Source organism: Halichoeres trimaculatus, unplaced genomic scaffold (assembly GCF_033239565.1).
Source record: "Halichoeres trimaculatus isolate MK-OKI-2021-1 unplaced genomic scaffold, fHalTri1.1 fHalTri1_scaffold_19, whole genome shotgun sequence".
NCBI classification, from domain to species: Eukaryota; Metazoa; Chordata; class Actinopteri; order Labriformes; family Labridae; genus Halichoeres; species Halichoeres trimaculatus.
This window is the reverse complement of record NW_027437197.1, coordinates 27,047,798-27,065,534: the sequence shown is the minus strand read 5'-3', so window position 1 is coordinate 27,065,534 and position 17,737 is coordinate 27,047,798. Positions and strand designations below refer to the sequence as shown.

At 43.1% G+C, this 17,737-nt stretch overlaps 3 protein-coding genes across 3 annotated transcripts; 2 read left to right on the top strand and 1 right to left on the bottom strand.

The window, feature by feature from the left end:
- The first annotated feature begins 8,471 nt into the window (after nucleotides 1–8,471).
- On the top strand, nucleotides 8,472–9,281 carry LOC141808059 (gamma-crystallin M3-like). Its single transcript, XM_074694380.1, has 3 exons — nucleotides 8,472–8,527; nucleotides 8,677–8,919; nucleotides 9,006–9,281. The coding sequence occupies exons 1-3, from the start codon at nucleotides 8,516–8,518 to the stop codon at nucleotides 9,279–9,281; spliced, it is 531 nt and encodes a 176-aa protein (XP_074550481.1). The 5' UTR covers nucleotides 8,472–8,515.
- A 3,664-nt stretch (nucleotides 9,282–12,945) lies between these two features.
- LOC141808060 (gamma-crystallin M3-like) lies at nucleotides 12,946–13,681 on the top strand. Its single transcript, XM_074694381.1, has 3 exons — nucleotides 12,946–12,960; nucleotides 13,062–13,301; nucleotides 13,406–13,681. Exons 1-3 carry the CDS (start codon nucleotides 12,946–12,948, stop codon nucleotides 13,679–13,681), a joined length of 531 nt encoding a protein of 176 aa, XP_074550482.1.
- A 1,569-nt stretch (nucleotides 13,682–15,250) lies between these two features.
- LOC141808885 (gamma-crystallin M1-like) lies at nucleotides 15,251–15,979 on the bottom strand. Its single transcript, XM_074695653.1, has 3 exons — nucleotides 15,971–15,979; nucleotides 15,611–15,862; nucleotides 15,251–15,526 (listed from the first exon to the last, which is right to left on the bottom strand). The coding sequence occupies exons 1-3, from the start codon at nucleotides 15,977–15,979 to the stop codon at nucleotides 15,251–15,253; spliced, it is 537 nt and encodes a 178-aa protein (XP_074551754.1).
- Between the last annotated feature and the right edge of the window lie 1,758 nt (nucleotides 15,980–17,737).

The following is a 17,737-nucleotide window of genomic DNA, read 5'->3' as shown; positions in this document are numbered from 1 at the left end:
GGAGCTGACCAGCTTCTTTGCCCAGGATCTCCGGATGCAGCTACACCACACCCTGCAGTCCAGAGCTGCTCCAGCCTCACAATGGAGGAGCAGGACGTGAGGCGCACGCTGCGGGCGGTCAGCCCATGGAAGGCAGATGGACCTGACGGTGTCCCTGGACGGGTGCTGAAGGACTGCACTGACCAGCTGGCTGGAGTGTGTAGACATTATAGAATAAAATTGAATAGAATAGAATAGAATAGAACTTTATTGTCATTGTAACAAGTACAACAAAATTGAAGTCACAGCAGCAATCAAGAAAACAAAAGTAAGAAAGTGTATAGAAAGTGCAAAAAGGTTCATAAGAAAATAGATGATGACAGCTTGTCCATCATTGTCCAGTTCAGCCAGTCTCCACCTCCACAGGGTCCAGGACTGAGCTTCTTCAGTCATGCTCCATCTCTGTCTCCTGTGTCCTGTCTGCTCACAGCAGGTGAAGCTCTTCAAATGTGGCGTTGGTGTCTGATGTTTGCTCCATTAGCCATGTTTGTGAATAGCATGATGCTACTCTGCCCTCTGGTATTCTCTCATTTGCTGGGTTAGCACTGCTAGCTTGTCCATCTTATTGGAGATAGATCTTACGTTCCCAATAATGACGGATGGAAGGAGGGGTCGATGTCGTCACTTCTTAGCTCACACCTGAGAACCAGCCAGAACCAGTCAACCTCACCTCCTTCTTCTCATCTTGTGGGTAGACATCAGGCCTTACACCAGTTAGCATTGACATGCTACAGGCTGCTAACAGCTGAGTTCACATGTAAACAATGCAGCCATGGATACATGTAGGATCTCCAGACAAACACAGGAGAAAAAGTAGTAAAAATATCACTGAAGCCACAAAAAGTTTGGTGTCCATGACCAACAATGAACCATACAAAGTAATGATCCACTCCAAATACAAAGATTATGAAAAGAGACGAAAAAATTACAAGAAACGGACAAAGAAGAGAGCTGCTGTAAAAGGCAACCATAGCCAACTGGGTGGCGCCTAGCAACTATCATCATAACTAGCAACCTAGCAATTATCATCATCATTTAACTTTTCCCATGGTCTGGTGTTAAAAACACAAACTAAAAAATCAGAAAAATCATAAGTTTGGAAGAATGGCAAGTTAAATCAAATCGGCACCCAAAAAATTGTAACAGAATTGAATCGAGAGAATAGCATGTCGTCCCAGCCCTACTCTGACAGTCATTAAATCTGCTCAGAAGATCATTGGACTCAGTCTGCCCCCAATGGAAGACATTTTCAGGACACGCTGTCATCACACCACTACAAAGATCCTCAGAGACTCCAGCCACCCCAGTCATCACCTGTTCTCTCTGCTACCCTCAGGGAGGTGCTATAGGGCACTCAAAGCCTGCACCTCCAGACTCAAAAACAGTTTCTGTCACAGAGCCCTAACTGAGCTTAATGTCTGACCAATAATTGCAATAATGTGACCCTCTATTTCTCTGTTTAGTCATTAACAGTGCAATATGGGTCTATGTGCAATCACTCCTCATTTAACAGTACAATATGGGACTATGTGCAATCACATGACGGTCAATGTATTTTTATACTTCATGTTTTTAACATGTTGTTTAAAATGTATGAATGCTTCAATATGTATGCCTTGTTGTACTTGTTTTTTTAATGTTCTCTGCATTCAGGATGGCACAGTGAAATCTTGTTGTTTTTGTGCAATGACAAATAAAGTCTATTCTATTCTATACTCCTCATAGAACCTTTGAAGAGGCTCATCAAACCAAAACAGAGCTCAGAGACTGAGAAACCAAACCACCACTGCCAGGAAACTAACCCCCTGAGGTCAGGTATACCTGACACACAGAGCTGGGTCTGAAACAAGGCCTTGAGACTACAGCTACTGGACAGAGGATGTTTTAATGCCAAGACTGGCTCAGAGGAAGTGTAATGTGGACCTGGGACTCAGGGGTATATGATCTCCCACACATCTGCTTCATATGAGGGCAATCAGGATCACACATGCAAGCACACATACATTTGGGGAAGGGTATATATTATTACACATTTCAGCCTATTGTCCACACTAAACTGCAGTTTCATGTCACTAAAAACATTGTTTTCTGAAAACTCTGGGTAAAGTGAAGATTTTGGAAATTCCAGTTTTCTGGTTTCATGTAGACATCAGGAAACAAGAGTTTTTGGCTTTCAAATTTCACAGCTGAATGATAGGGGCTTATCCTGATTGGGTGGCATGGGCTTCACATCTGAAAAACACTGCCAAAAGTGAATGGATGAAAGTATTATTTTTTTAAGAAATTGTTGATTTGTTTTTGAATAATACCCAGCTAAGTGTGAACAAGGCCTGAATCCCCCTGACACACGTGTTGCTGATGTCACTGCTTGATCAACTTCTAATAGAACTTTATTTTACATACAGCTGTCTGAGGGTCAAGTCTGTCAGTCCACTCCACTGAACCATCGTCTGGATTTTTTTTCTTTTTTCTACTTTTCTAATACTTACACTCTATTACAGCCTTTGACAAAGAAACAACATGATCTCAAACTCATTCAGGGGCGTATTCCACAAAGCTGGCTAAAAAAAGCCGGGCTATCGCTGGTAAGCGTGACTTGAATGAGCAGCCACTTTAGTCTTAGCTGCAACTCGTTCCACTTCTGGGTCTCAGCTGATTTTCTGAGACAAGGCTGATCTAAACTGCAGCCATGCGTGCGTCCCGTGCCCGTGTTGATTGTCAAAATGACAAAATGTCAAAACCAAGAGCGGAAACCTTTCCCTCAGCAGTGTCATGTCTCGTCTTATACGTATACTTATACGTATCTTTTGTCTTATCAGTTTTGTCTTATGTTTATCTGGTCTGGTTCTGTGTTAGTCATGTCTTTCCTCTCGTTTCAGGTTACGTCATGTCCTGCCCTGGTGTTTTCCCGCTGTTGTGATTGTCATCCCTGCCCCTAATTGTTCTCACCTGTGCCCCTTTACCTCATGTATTTTAGTCTGTGTCTTTCCCCTGTCCTGTGTCACATCGTCATGTCGTGTAATGTTTGTCCAAGAGTCATGCTGTCTAAATTGTTAATAGTATAGTCTTACCAGCAAAGCTGTGAATTTGTGTTTTTGGACTTTGACAGTTCAATTAAAGTTTTTTTTGTTTGGAAGTCGCGCAATTGGGTCGTCTTTACCAGAATCTTATCAAGCAGAGCGAAATCTCCTCATGGAGTTTGATAACTACATGGAGAAAATCACATAAAAGGGTAACAAGGTGGCAATTGATAAAGCCAGAGATGCTGCTGATTGCTGTGAATGCAGTAATGCATTTATAGCATATGTTCTTCTGTTGCTGAATGTTTTATTATTGCTGTGAATGCAGTAAGTGAGGGCCACAGGTCTGAAGTGGTTGGGCTCCCTGGGGTGCGCTGTCTTTGGGACAGGAAACACGCAGAAAGTCTTCCACAGTGTTGGGACCCTCTCCAGGCTTTGGCTCAGGTTGAAGATGTGCAGTAGCACCTGACAGAGCTGATGCTGTCAGGACCCGTGGCCTTCCTTGATCTTCTTCAGCTCATTTCTCACCTGGTCTGCTGTTATGGAGAGACCAGAGGCAGCGGTGGTGGTGGAGGATGTGAGGGGTGGGGGTGATGATGGGGGTGATGGAGAGCTGAGACTGTGTGAAGAAGCAGACTGGTCATTTCTAGGAATAGTGGGGTAATGAGTGGGAGCAGAGTCAAATCTATTGAAGAATAAATTCAGCTCATTAGCCCACTCCTGATCTCCTGCCTCAGGTCCCCGCCCGTGGCCTCTGCTGTGACCTGAGATGGTTTTCAGGCCTCTCCAGACCTCCCTTGCGCTGTTCTGTTGCAAGAGGTTTTCCATCTTGGTCCTGTAGCTGGCCTTTCCTTCCCTGATCTTCTTCTTCAGCTCCTTCTGCACCCTCCTCAGCTCCTCCTTGTCCCCCGATCCAAAAACCCTCTTCTTCTCCTTCAGCAGGGCTTTGAGTTCAGGGGTCATCCGGGGTTTGCTGTTTGAGAAACACCGTACTTTCTTGGTGGGTACAGTGTTCTCTGTGCAGAATTGAATATAGTCTGTGATGCAGTCTGTAATGGCGTCGATGTCCTCACCATGTGGGCTGCACAGAACATCCAACTCTGTGGTCTCAAAGCAGTCCTGCAACGCCTCAGTGGCCTCATCAGGCCACTTCTTCACATACCTTATGGTGGGGGTTGTTTCTTCACCATAGGTATGTAAATGGGCTGCAGTCTCACCAGGTTGTGATCAGAGCGACCCATGTGGGGGAGGGGGGAGGAGGTGTATGCATCCTTGGTGTTTGCGTACAGTAAGTCCTAAGTTTTAGGCCCCGTGTACGCGACAAAGTTTCATCTGAAAACTCTAAAACCCATTGAAAATGCAGTGAAAAAAATCTACGTGTACACGGAAATACTGATGGACTGAAACCGCTGTAGTAAGCATGCCTGTAGGTGGTGCTATAACTGTCTTGTCCAGAAGCAGCTTTTGGGAGATCTCCACCGGAGTAGAGTTGAGCCGATCATCTGGTGTTTTGGGGAATACTAAGTCAAAAAGTGGAGCAAAAGTTACACATTTTGTATAAAGACAGTCAGCAGATATAGCAGATTGAGCAGCACAAGCCCAACACGGTAGTTCACGACAATCGTAACAACAGTACTGTTCTCCTGTTGTATGCATGCGCGCCAGGCAGAGTGTGACGTCATCGTTTCCACTGAAAACACTCACTGTTTACACCACAACGGTGTCGGCAGCGTTTCAGAAAAATCCCACTCTGGAGGCTGTTTTCAAAAGTTTGCGTTTAAGGTCAGCTGAAACGCTGTTTCTGTGTAAACGCCAAGCTGAAACGCAACAAAACTTGTGCGTTTCACTCTAAAACCGTTGTCGTGTAAACGGCCCCTTATTGTCCCTGGTTGTACAGTCCACATACTGTGTGAAGGTAGGGAGAGTGGAGGAGAGCATTGTATGATTAAAGTCCCCAGAGTTGATGATCAGGGACTGAGGGTGAGATGTTTGCAGCTTGGACACTTCACCATGGAGGAGCTCACAGGCTGCAGCAGCATCAGCCGAGGGGGGGATGTACTCTGTAATCCCTGTGACATGCGAAAACTCCCTCGGCAGATAATATGGCTGCAAACTAACCGCCAACATCTCAATGTCCTTAGTACAGGGGATAGCTTTAACAGTAGGGGGTCAGTTTGAGAAAGTGTAAACCCCCACTGGAGTTTGGACATGTGTTTTTTTGAATCTCAACAAATGTTGTTTATTAGCTGTCCTGTGGAATATTTATCACCTTAGCTCTAACTGTATATAAGCCAAGACAACCTCTTAGTTGGAGAGAACACCTAGCAGAGGTCTTCTCTCCATGATGCATGTGAATTAAAGGAAATGATTCATCACACTGTGATTTTGTAACAGGTAAAATTTCCCTGACAGAGCTCTTCCATCTTGTTAGGGAGAGACCTTACGTTTCCCATGATGATGGACGGGACGGCCGGCTTGTAGCGTCTCCTCTTCTCCCGATGCTGCACTCTGGCCCTGCATCCCCTCCTTCTCCTGCTTAGCCTAATGGGGATGTCGGTCTCTCCCAGGGAGGTGGCCTGGCCTGGCGCAGCGCCAACAGCTGTTCACGGCTGTAAACAATGGGGCTGCTGAACAGGTTGCCAGTAGAGGACTTAAAAGTTCCAAAAATGAGTAGAAAAAAAAGTAGCAGTGTCATGTAATGCACATCCATGACTGAATTGTGCAACACAACAAAACTGCTAAAAAGAAAGAAACTAATAAAAGCAAGGAATGACATAAAAAGTAGAAAAAGCGAAAAGTTGTGAGGAGCTGCTGTGACTGGCTGCCACTATCAGGGCGCTAAGTCACCAAATTTAGTTCTCAATATCCCCTATTGGACTCTAAATGCTGCTGCTGTTGGTAAAACTCTTCAGAAGGCTGGATCTCAAGATTCAGTGAGTACTGTGGGGCTGAAGAGCACAGAACTGAGCAATGCAGCCTACCGATGCTCCTGAATGAGGGAGATTGTCACATGAACCTGAAAAACAGCTGACAAGCAGAACACATGGCATTTAAACTTGACAGCTACGACAGCAAAGACAATGACTCTCATTTATCAATCTTGCATGGGAATTGGGGCAGAACTGGGTGTAACAATCAGCCTAATGTTCAAGTGTGATTTGTGAAACGTGCAAACCAGGGCCAATCATGGCTTAGTCTGATCAGGTGTTGATAAATGTGGTGGCTGAAAACAATCATAATTTACACAACACACCCCTAAATATTTGAGGTTTAGCTGGACAGACCCACAGAATTTGCGACAAGGAGGGACGCATTACAGGAAAAAGGGAACTTCTGCTAGAAATCCACAACACCATAGCAACGGAGGTAGAAAGAAATGACACCATCTTGTTTGGCAGCCAGAAAAAGTGGCATTAGAGCGAGTCAGAAAAAACTTGTCTGCAAGAAAATCACTTCAGCCATCAGCAGCATGGATGTGACAAACTAAAATACGACTATTCTCTATGAGGCACTTACAGTTATAAACGGAAGTCACTGACTGTTTTAAAAGGTTGTTAGCTCACAAACAGTAACATGAAGTGCAAACTGAAGACGTGTTGCTCTTACTGCAGTGAGTCAAAAGACCCACTGGAGCTGACAAATGTTGAGCATGGTGCAAAGAAGAAATGAGAGTGGACATCAGCGGAGCCGTCGATAAGGCAGGCAAACCAGGCAACTGCCTGGGGCCCCCTGCTGGCCTGGGGCCCCAAGACAACGATTGTTATGAGTAAAACGCAACGACAAACAGTGTGAGCACCCCTTGGCAGCCAAGGTGCAATGACACTGTTATTGGGATTTGGAATCCCCCCTCAGGGGTCCCCTCTCAGTAGTCGCTGACAGCACGCAGCAGCCAGCCGGTTTCATGATCAAGCAGCAGGCAAAATACAAAACATCCTCAAGGATGAAGCGAATTAATCCATCCGGCAGCCAGAAAATAAAGAAGAGAAAAGAGGAGGAAGATTAAAAAAAAAAAAAAACAAGATAGCGGAAAGTGATAAATCACATTAGTAGGGGGCTTGGTGAAATTTAGTTGCTGCTGGTAACTTTGTCCAGTGTTTGTGTTAGCTACCTGGGTGACGGACAATGCTAAACGAACTACAACAGTTTGTAGTGTGTGCAACTTTTTTTCAAATGAGTTGAATATGGCTACATGTATTTATCAACAGCATAAGAAAGGCGCAGATCTGTTCTAGGATCTCTGTTTATCGCATTCAGCGACATGACATTGCAATAACTCTGTAGTAGGCTTGGTTTTGATGAAAGCAGCATAGCTTGTCTGCTATATGCTAACTATCCCACCGTGATAACATCTAGGCTGTATGGGGCTTAAACCTAACGTTGTCATATTTTGCTGCATGGTGCATCATAAAGCAGGCTAGAAAATCAATGTTTAGAAGTAGCCTATCCATGCACACCAGCTGTTAACTGTCTCTATAGCACCAGCCTGTCTAATTTTCATACAGAAAGCCTAAATGACATGTTAAGCACAAGTGAGTCAGTGCACTAAACAATAGCTTGAAATGTTTTTAACCAAAGCTTCGCCTAGTGGTTGTGGTGAAAAGAGCTGGATCCCTTCTAAATATCAAAATATGGAAATGCAAACATATTTTTCTTTATCCCAAAAGGTTTTCTGCTGAAATTTCTGCGTCCTCCTCCTAATGATGCCTCCATTGATGAAGGTAGAGTGAAGTTCTCTTACTAAGCTGAATAATAGTGAACTATTCCAATATGCTAACAGTAAAATGGTCTTTATTTATTTATTTCTTATGGTCTTCTTTCCTTTCTCTCATCCTACTTCTTTTCTTTCCCCCTTACTTTCATCTTTTTTATTTCTTCAGCCCACTTCAGATTAAATTGTGCTTTATGCGACCACCCTTAAACAAAAATGGTCCAGGTAACTACTGCACCTGTGCAAAGTGTGGCCTTATTTAGTTATTGTTTGACTGCGCACGTGCAGCACGGTTTGTACTGCTAGACAGCCTGCTTTACGACTGTTGTCCTAGAATGCAATAAAGTAAACACACTCTTGGATCACTGTCTTTGTCCTCATTACATTACAACTTGTTAATAAGTTAAACACTTTACACAAAGAATGCTCATCTTTAATCAGAGACAGTTCATGAACACCTCCGATCCTCTAAGCCAACTTGTGGAACTGTTTGGTTTGAATCAGTTTCGGTCTCAGAGTTCCTGATATATGTACAGGAGCCTTTTGATCCAGGATAACAGAGTCTATAGACAAATAAAAAACCCTCTCCCATCAGCAGTCAGACACTGAGCCACTCACACTGCAAACTCATGCTGACTCATGGATTCTGCACAATGGTGCTGTCGATTGTGTGGATCTGCCGTTAGCTATAAAAAAGGCCTAAATACAGGATAGGATTGCTACTGCATTGCTCACAGTATCAGCCACCATGCATGGAAAGGTAGGTTTGTCATAACCCTTTCCATTAACTGTGACAGCTAATATCAACTGTGCATCTGTATCAGCTGCAGGTTCGCACACACTCATTGCTCTGCTGCACAGACAGGCAACATGCATGAGTGTTTTCACCGTCTCTTGGTTTGATTGCAGATCATCTTCTATGAGGACAGGAACTTCCAGGGTCGCTCCTATGAGACCAGCAGCGACTGCACCGACGTGTCCTCCCACCTGAGCAGATGTCACTCTTGCAAGGTGGAGAGCGGCTGCTTCATGGTGTATGACCGCCCTAACTTCATGGGAAACCAGTACCTGGTATATAGGGGAGAGTACTCTGACTACCAGCAGATGATTGGTTTTGGTGACTGCATTAGGTCCTGTCGTATCATCCCCTCAGTAAGACATAATAAGTTCAACATGTCTGCTTTTTGAACTTGAGTGTCAAAGACCCCATAACCTTGTGTTCACTTTTCTCTCTCCAGCACAAAGGCTCCTCTAAAATCAGGATCTACGAGATGGAGAATTTTGGCGGTCAGATGATCGAACTGATGGAAGACTGTGACAACATCCAGGACCGCCACCACATGTCTAACTGCCAGTCCTGCAACGTGATGGACGGCCACTGGCTGATCTACGAGCAGCCACATTTCAGGGGCAGGATGATGTACCTGAGGCCCGGAGAGTACAGGAGCTTCAGGGAGATGGGCTACGACGAACTGAGATTCAACTCCATTAGAAGGATCACTGACTCCTGCTAACTGTCCAATCAAAGACATCAGAGATGCAGAAAAAGCTGCAACAAAGCATAGCCAGTTTTTAATGTTGATGATCTATAATCAGATTTTATTGTGTTTGTTTGTTGTATAATCTGACTGCAAATTTTGATTACAGACTGGAAAAAGAAAGAGATCCTCATTGTTTGGTTGTTATTCTGTGCTTGAATACACTAAAGTCTGAGCTGTTCAGATCTAAGTTTTATGAAATGTTTTGATTTAATGGACGAGGTATGGGACTGTTCTTTTTAAAAAGGTGTTGAACTTCAAAAAAGCCTTCCTTCCTACTGAATTTATATGGACACAGTATTTAACGGCCTGTGAGATTCAAAAGAGAAAAACCTGAGTTAATATGGTGTTCAGGAAGTAAGATCATACTATCTTTGACTATTACCCAGAGCAGGTAAAGTCAGCAGAGATCAGACTAGCATGCCACAGCACTCTGTTTTCTATCTGCAGGTTGCAAAACCAGGCTCCTCAAAATAACCCGTAAAACTGAGCAAAAGCACAAAGAAGCACCATTTAGAGGATGACTGAGGGAATAATCAGAGGCCTCAGACAGAGATGCTCTCTGGCAGCACCAGAGATACTCTCTGGCGGCACCATGTGGCTAAATGATGTATTACACACACACACACACACACACACACACACACACACACACACACACACACACACACACACACACACACACACACACACACACACACACACACACAGAGTAGGGACAGAGACCAAAAGACACAAGTTTCAACAAGTGTGCCAGGATGTATTGCCCTTTCCATTAACCGTGACAGCTGACATCAACTGTGCATCTGCACTAGCTGCAAATCATAAACCCGATTACCCAATCATAACCAGGGATGCGCCACTATGGTTCCTTGTATTGGGTATCAGTGTATGGGTGCCCCTCAAAGATAGATCGGTATCGGTGGGAAGGGGCCGATCCATGGTGCCGATCCAGGCAACCAGCTCTATGCTTTTTTTTTGGCTACTTATTAGAAATTTTACCTGATACCTCACTTTCTTTGTTTTTTTTGCTGAATTACTAGTCTACAGGGTATAACTGTTGAATAGTTTCTGTGCATTATGAAGCTTTGTTCTGCTGGTAAACATTTAAATATTTTAGAGTTCAAATACTTATTCACTTCAATAATTCCATCTGCTCATTTTATGCCTTTACCCAAAACATTACCAGTTTTATCCCACAGAAGGACATTCAGGTTATTATTTAACACTGGTACCAGTATCAGATCGGTATCGGTCCATACCAAAAGCCCAGATATCAGTAGTGGTATCAGAACAAGAGAAGTTGGATCAGTGCATCCCTAATCATAACCCTGTTACTTTCTTGTTACCCGTACTTTGCTGCAAGCTGCACCTGCAGAGGTGAGGCGCTCATTGGTGTCAGTAATGAAAAGAGGATTCACTGGAACTCTAAGGACCACCAATATAACCCCTTGATTAAAGACAGTAAGGGACCAGCACACGGGCCATGAGAGTTTCAGCTAATTGGTTACAGGAAGCCGGTCAGTCATTATCTCACAACTACAAAATTAGCACAAGGAAGAGCTTCACCTCACAGGGTGGGGTTCACAAATGGTTCCACAAGTAGCTACACATCCGCATAAAAATCAGGGGCATATTTAGTGGTTTAGGGGCCCAAGGCAAACCCAGTCAATGGGGCCCTCCATGTCCTTGTAACTCATCTTCCTCAGAGCTAGACTGGCCTTCCCTGGGTCCACTGTCTCTTTCCCAGAATCAAGGCATGAGACAGTGCTAATCTTGTACATGGTAACTTAACACAACTAAATGCATTTCCTCAAGTTCTGTACTTAAGTTTGATTTTGAAAAAAGTGAAAACATCATTTAGTCCACTTTGTCCTGGATTTGAAATCTTTGATGGTCAATCGACAGCTTATTTGTCCCACAGTGGGGAATTTACAGAGTAACAGTAACAAACAAGAAAGGATGAAGTGAAAAACATTACAATAGGTAAATATTTAAAAAAATAATTTAGTAAAGAAAAAATATGTAAATATCAAGCACAACATAAAACTGGAAAAAAATCTACTGAAAGAGGTGAAATTTACAGTTACCATACTTTTTGGTACTATTATTTTAAAGTTAATGTATTTTTATTTGACCCTCTGTCCAGTGAGTTATGTATCCAAAAAAGAGATTTTGTACAATAATGTTTATCACCAACTCAAAAAGTTTGATTTTGAGAAAATGATCCTGTTTCCTGGGCTAGATAAAGTCCTTCAAATCCTAAAAGTCTGATATGTTTATCTCAGATCTCAGAGCAACATTGTTTTTATTTCTGACTTGGTTGAAAATAAGAAAAAAATGGGGGAAAAAGTGTGTTTTACCACTTTCTTCCTGAATCAAATTTTCAGATGTGTTGTAACATGGAATAGCCCATTGAATAAGAAGGGAGGGGGAGTACCCAAAACCATCATTAAAGATTAAGCCTTTTGATGTATTTTGAAGCATGTGATGTAAGATTCAGAAAAAAGAAATGCTTTCAATTGAAGAGAACTTCATTAATCATGTTTTAAGAGATGCTTTGGGGGCCCCTGGGAATCTTGGGGCCCCAGGCAACTGCCTGTGTTCGCCTAATTGTAGGCAAACACAGGCAGTTGCTGATAAAAATGACACAATTCTGAACGCATTAGAAGATTTCCTGCTGAAACACAGATTAAATCGTGTTCTCCTCTGAGAATTTTAAATACTAATGTGATTTCTATTCCAGACTTAATGAAATGACCACAGTTCACGGTGTCACACATAAACCACAATAAAACTTAGATTTGATACCAGACACCTGTTTCACATTCTAAAAGTACAAATCTATTAGGCATTTCATTTTTGGGCAAATAATTTAGGATACAAAAAAACGTCTAGAAAAATCAGTGCCTTGTCTTGCTTTGATATGTTTCTAAATCACAAAGAATATCAGAGCAGGACATTTTTGTTTTTGTGATCCAGTAAAACACACAAACTGGTTTGAAATACATAAAAGTTAAGACCATAAAATATCTACATATAAAGAGTTTGGAACATTTTGTGAACTAAAAAAAAAGAAGAAGAAGAAGAAGAAGAAGAAGAACATATTTTTCAATACAAGCATATGACAATGTGAAGTCTGAAACATAACTCAAACATGAAAATACTCTCCCCTGTTAATCTTTACTGTGTTTAAATGTGCTCAATGCTGGATAAATGACTACCTTTGTTCAGTGCTCCATGGATCCTGTGTTGTTCCGAGCATGGTTTAAACTAGCCGATTCCCTGTGTGACACAGATATTCACTAATGCATGTATTAGTGGTGGAGTTTTTGGTAACAGGTTTAATTAGCTCTTTAAAGAAAGTATGGTGTGTGGAAAACATGTCCTCTGTTGTTCCTGCACAGAGACAAAGCAAAGCGGGGCCTCTCCTCACAAATGCAACCACCGCAGTTCACGATGTGTTGAGGGTCACTTTGAATTGAAACATACACGGGGGCCTCTGCTCCATGTTGCTCTGTCAGGACTTTAAACAATGGGGTCATGGATCCTGTGGCTGTGAGGTCAGGTATAAAAGCACAAGCAGGACGTCCAGAAGACTGTGCAGTCTTTTAGAGCCAAAACAGTCCAAACTGTAGCCATGACCATGGGAAAGGTGTGTGCAGTTTTTCGCCTCTCACATTTTCACTGACGTTCAGGTGCAAGGTGTAAAACCAAAGCGTTCACGCAGCATGATGCGCTCTGTTTTTATTTCAGATCATCTTCTACGAAGACAGGAACTTCCAGGGTCGCTCCTATGAGACCAGCAGCGACTGCCCTGACATGTCCTCCTACCTGAGCAGGTGTCACTCCTGCAGGGTGGAGAGCGGCTGCTTCATGGTGTACGACCGTCCTAACTTCATGGGGAACCAGGCCTTTGTGAGGAGGGGAGAGTACTCTGACTACCAGCGTATGGGCATGAGTGATTGTATCAGATCCTGCCGTATGATCCCCATGGTACAGTAACTCTGCTGTTTGTCCTCACCCCCTGTGTCATGTTTGTGAAAAGATGCAGATAAAGACAGTATCAGTGACATTTTGTATGCTCTTTAATCTAACAGCATAGAGGTCAGTTCAGGATGAGAGTCTATGAGAGGGAGAACTTCAACGGTCAGAGCCACGAGCTGATGGACGACTGTGAAAACATGCAGGATCGTTTCCGTATGTCCGACTGTCAGTCCTGCAACGTGATGGACGGCCACTGGCTGGGCTACGAGCAGCCCCACTTCAGGGGCAGGATGATCTACCTGAGACCAGGAGAGCACAGGAGCCTGAGAGACACTGGCTCCAACATGAGGATCCAGAGCATGAGGCGTATCATGGAGTCTTGTTATTAGAGCACCAGTGTACAAACATTTTCAATAAAATGTAGTGATTCTCTTTTAACACAACGTCTACACCGCTCCTCATTCAGTGACTCTAGACTCACACAGCAGCAGGAGACGACACCATCACTAACTCAGATTTACAGTTTCACTTAGTGACCCTGGAGGTTCCACAACAGTGAGCAGTTGCAGATATGGTGCCTTGCTCAAGGGCACCCTGGCAGTAAGCAGGTAATTATTTCAACACCTCTCCATCTATCAGCTTATTTGGGTCCCTCTTAGTATATGCCAGGATTTGAACCTCCAGTTACCAAGCCAGGTCTCTATGGGCCAAACAATTGTCAGCCCTTTAGATTGATCTCATCATGCGTTCCAACCCGAGAGTTAAAAGTGTTCAGACTGAACAAACACGAGTCCAGATTTTAATCAGTTACTTAAATAATCCGACTTCTTTAATCTCAGGTGTAATGTTAATTTAAGATCCTCTAACCTGACTTAAACACGTGGAGGATCTCCTGGTATAAAAAAAAAAAAGTTTGTTTTTTTAATCTCAAATCACTAATGTAGTGCTTTAAACTTCTTAGTTTTGGTAGCCTCGGAAAAAAAAGTGACGGTTAAAAAGAAACAGAGTCAAGCAGATTGTCTGTAATCATCACCCAGCTGTGTTACATACTCAAGTCTGATTGGTCAAACCCCTTTGACCAAGAAGATCAGAGACAACCTGAACACACATGTCAAGGAGAAAGACAGATTTCAGTGTGAGCTGTTGACACTATGCTGAAAATGTTGGTAAGGAAAAACTGTTCCAGCTGGGCTGCACACAGAAGCAGTTTCTCCAGAGTTTAGAGCTGCACTTGAAATGGAAACAATTACTGACATATAGCAGTCAGATTCTAAATTGAGCTCCTACACCCACCCCCTCCTGACATTGGCTTCAACAACAAGAAGTTCATTTGTCAAGTTTTAACTATCAAATATTTCATACACAGGAACAACAACGTCCCTCTTCTACCTCGTCTTCTGACAGCTTCATTTTCAGCCTCTTATTAACTCACATGTTCGAGCTTTGTTTGTTCTGAGGTGCTGCAGAATCATGGCTGTGCAAGATGGTGGCCTCCACTGAATAGGAGCTGCTCCATTAGTCAGGCCTCTGTCGCATATCTGAACATCAGCCTCTGAAGCTGTTTCATGTATGGTGATGAGGTGCTGGGCGTATATGTCTCAATTTTTTGGTCAATCTGAGGATAAGAACATTGCCAAAAGTTGTGATTGTCTTAAGTGAAGGACACTTGAAAGATTCTGAAGGGTTGACTCAGGTGGTGTCAAAGTGAATAGAGAAGGGTGTTTGAGCAGAGATGCTCCAAAAGTCAAGCTTAAAGTGTGAGTGTTTTGTGGTTTTAATCTTACACCATTCTTTTGCACATTCCTGTCATGTACAGATGTTTTAGTTTAGCAGTACCTGACCTTGTAAGGCCTCTTTGTGTGAAGATATTTGTTGATGGTGTTCAGTCAGAAACTTGGCGGCACAAATATGTTAATGAATTTTACATTGCTTTATTTTCTTGTGTCAAATGGAGAAGTCTAACACATTTCGGTGATACGCCTCATGCTCTGGATCCTCATGCTACTCATGCCCATCTCCCTGAAGCTCCTGTACTCTCCAGGCTTCAGGTAGATCATCCTGCCCCTGAAGTGGGGCTGCTCGTACAGCAGCCAGTGACCCTCCATCACGTTGCAGGACTGACACTCAGACATGTGGTAACGCTCCATGATATTGTCGCAGTCATCCATCAGCTCGTTGCTCTGACCATTGAAGTTCTCCCTCTCGTAGATCCTCATCCTGAAGGGACCTCTGTGCTGTAAAGACACAGAGAGAAGAGGTCAGAATCATTTCAGACTAAAGAACCAAACTCAGAGGAATTCCTGTCTGAGAGCTCTTACATAGGGAATCATTCTGCAGGACCTGATGGTCTCAAACATCATGCCCATGCTCATCAGACGCTGCATGTCATGGTACTCGCCCCTCCTCAAGAAGAACTGCATGCCCATGAAGTTGGGACGCTCATAGGCCATGAAGCAGCCGCTCTCCACCCTGCAGGACTGACACCTGCTCAGGTAGGAGGACATGTCAGAGCAGTCGCTCATGCACTCATAGGAGCGACCCTGGAAGTTCCTCTCCTCGTAGAAGACGATCTAAAAGGAAAGATTTAAAGTCACAGTGTTTTGTTTTGTGCAAACCTTTTAGTTTGACCTCATTAATGTGACACATTTCATCATAAACATGAGTAAATGACCCGTTACCTTGCCCATGATGGTGGTTTAGGTAGTTCCCAGTGGATGGTTAAACTTGCTCTGCTAACTCCATGATTCATCAGCCTTTTTATACACAACCCCAGGGGCCATGATGCGTTGTTATTCAAATGTGCAAAGCTGATGAACTAGCAGTATGACTTTTGCTGAACGGGGCCTATGATAAACAATGGATCTCCATCCATACATTTCTGGCAGCACTCATCTGCATTGTGTATTGAAAGCATAAGCTTTGTGTGCGATCCATTCTGGGTCAGAAGTTTCTCTGCATATGGTCTGATCACGACCGATCGAAAGAGCCTGACACCAGGCCACAAACCCACAGACCTGAAGACCCACAGACCCACCGACCCACAAACCCACAGACCCACAGACTTATGTGAAACCCACTAAATGTCCAGACATTTAGTAAGGATAGAGAACTTAAAACAGTGACTGTGCCTTTTCAGTTGCCACAACAGTTCCTTCTGTGCTGATAACAAACCAGCTCCCTGAATGAAGAAACGTGATTTATAACATCAGACATGCTGAGGTTCTCAGAGACTGTCTGGGGCCACATGAGGCAGAGCACGCCAAGCTGCGACATCACTCACCTACAATCCAGGACCAGCAGCTCTTTAAGATTTAAAAACTGCAGAGTCACAACAGCAAAACAAAAAAAGTATATTGTGCAAAAAAATCAAGAATATATGGATAGAATAATAAAATAAGTGTCAACTGCAAAAAAAAAAAAGTCCATCAGAGATGACAGCTTTATCATCATACTTTTTACTTTATCAAACAGAAAATGTGACTTTCATAACTTAAAAAAAAAAAAAAATGCAAAATTTTGTTGATGAATTCATGTGCACACCACAGACATATTTTGTGTCTGAGCTCCTGCAGGAAACATCCAAGTGAACAATGTATGCAGACGAGTGAGCTGAGCTGTATTAAGAGGTGTTGCTCGTTCTTGTCTTAAAGCTTCATTATAAAGATAAATATGAGAAATGTGATGATTCTGCAGAAAAATGTGATGAAACTGTTCATCTAGAAAACTTTCTGCATCTCTTCTTCTGTAAGAGTTTAATGAAGTGAGTTTAACAAAAACCACAGTGATGCATGAGAGAAGTGATCATTCATTGAACCTCACTTACTTTCCTGATCAGATCAGACTGAACAAAGTCTGTCAGCCTGGATGTGGGTGGTCATGATATGCAGCTGGGCTGTGACTTGCTTCCTCACAATCACTGTGATTAATCCTCAACAGAGAGTGTGCATGGATTTGGCCAGGATACCTCTGAGGAGGCATTTGAAACTTTTTTAGGAAGTCTTTTTGTTGTGCAGAAAAAATTGGCTTCACAGACTTGAACTCAAACTGCATGTGAAAGTAAGCCCTAATTTCACAGCCAGGATTAAAATCTGTCTCGTTAAATGTGCACTGCTCCTAAAAGTTTAATTAAAATTGGCTGCAAGTTTAAAACTTCTCTCTTTCAAAGTGCATGATGTGTTGTAGTCTGAAACAATCAGATGATGATGATGAAATTACGATTGCTTCATCTGCTCAGTTCAGTTCTTTGTGTTTTCATGGAGAGCCACAGGCTGTCCAGGGCTGATATGTCATTTGTCCATTTAAGGTTTGTTGAATCTACATGCATATTTACAAAGAGACAAGTATAAAGTAGAAAAGTGACACAATACTGCCTGAGACAGCTCCCAACACCTATCTGTAGATCGACCTCTGAATGACTCTAGAATCAGCCCTGAATGACCCTCTAA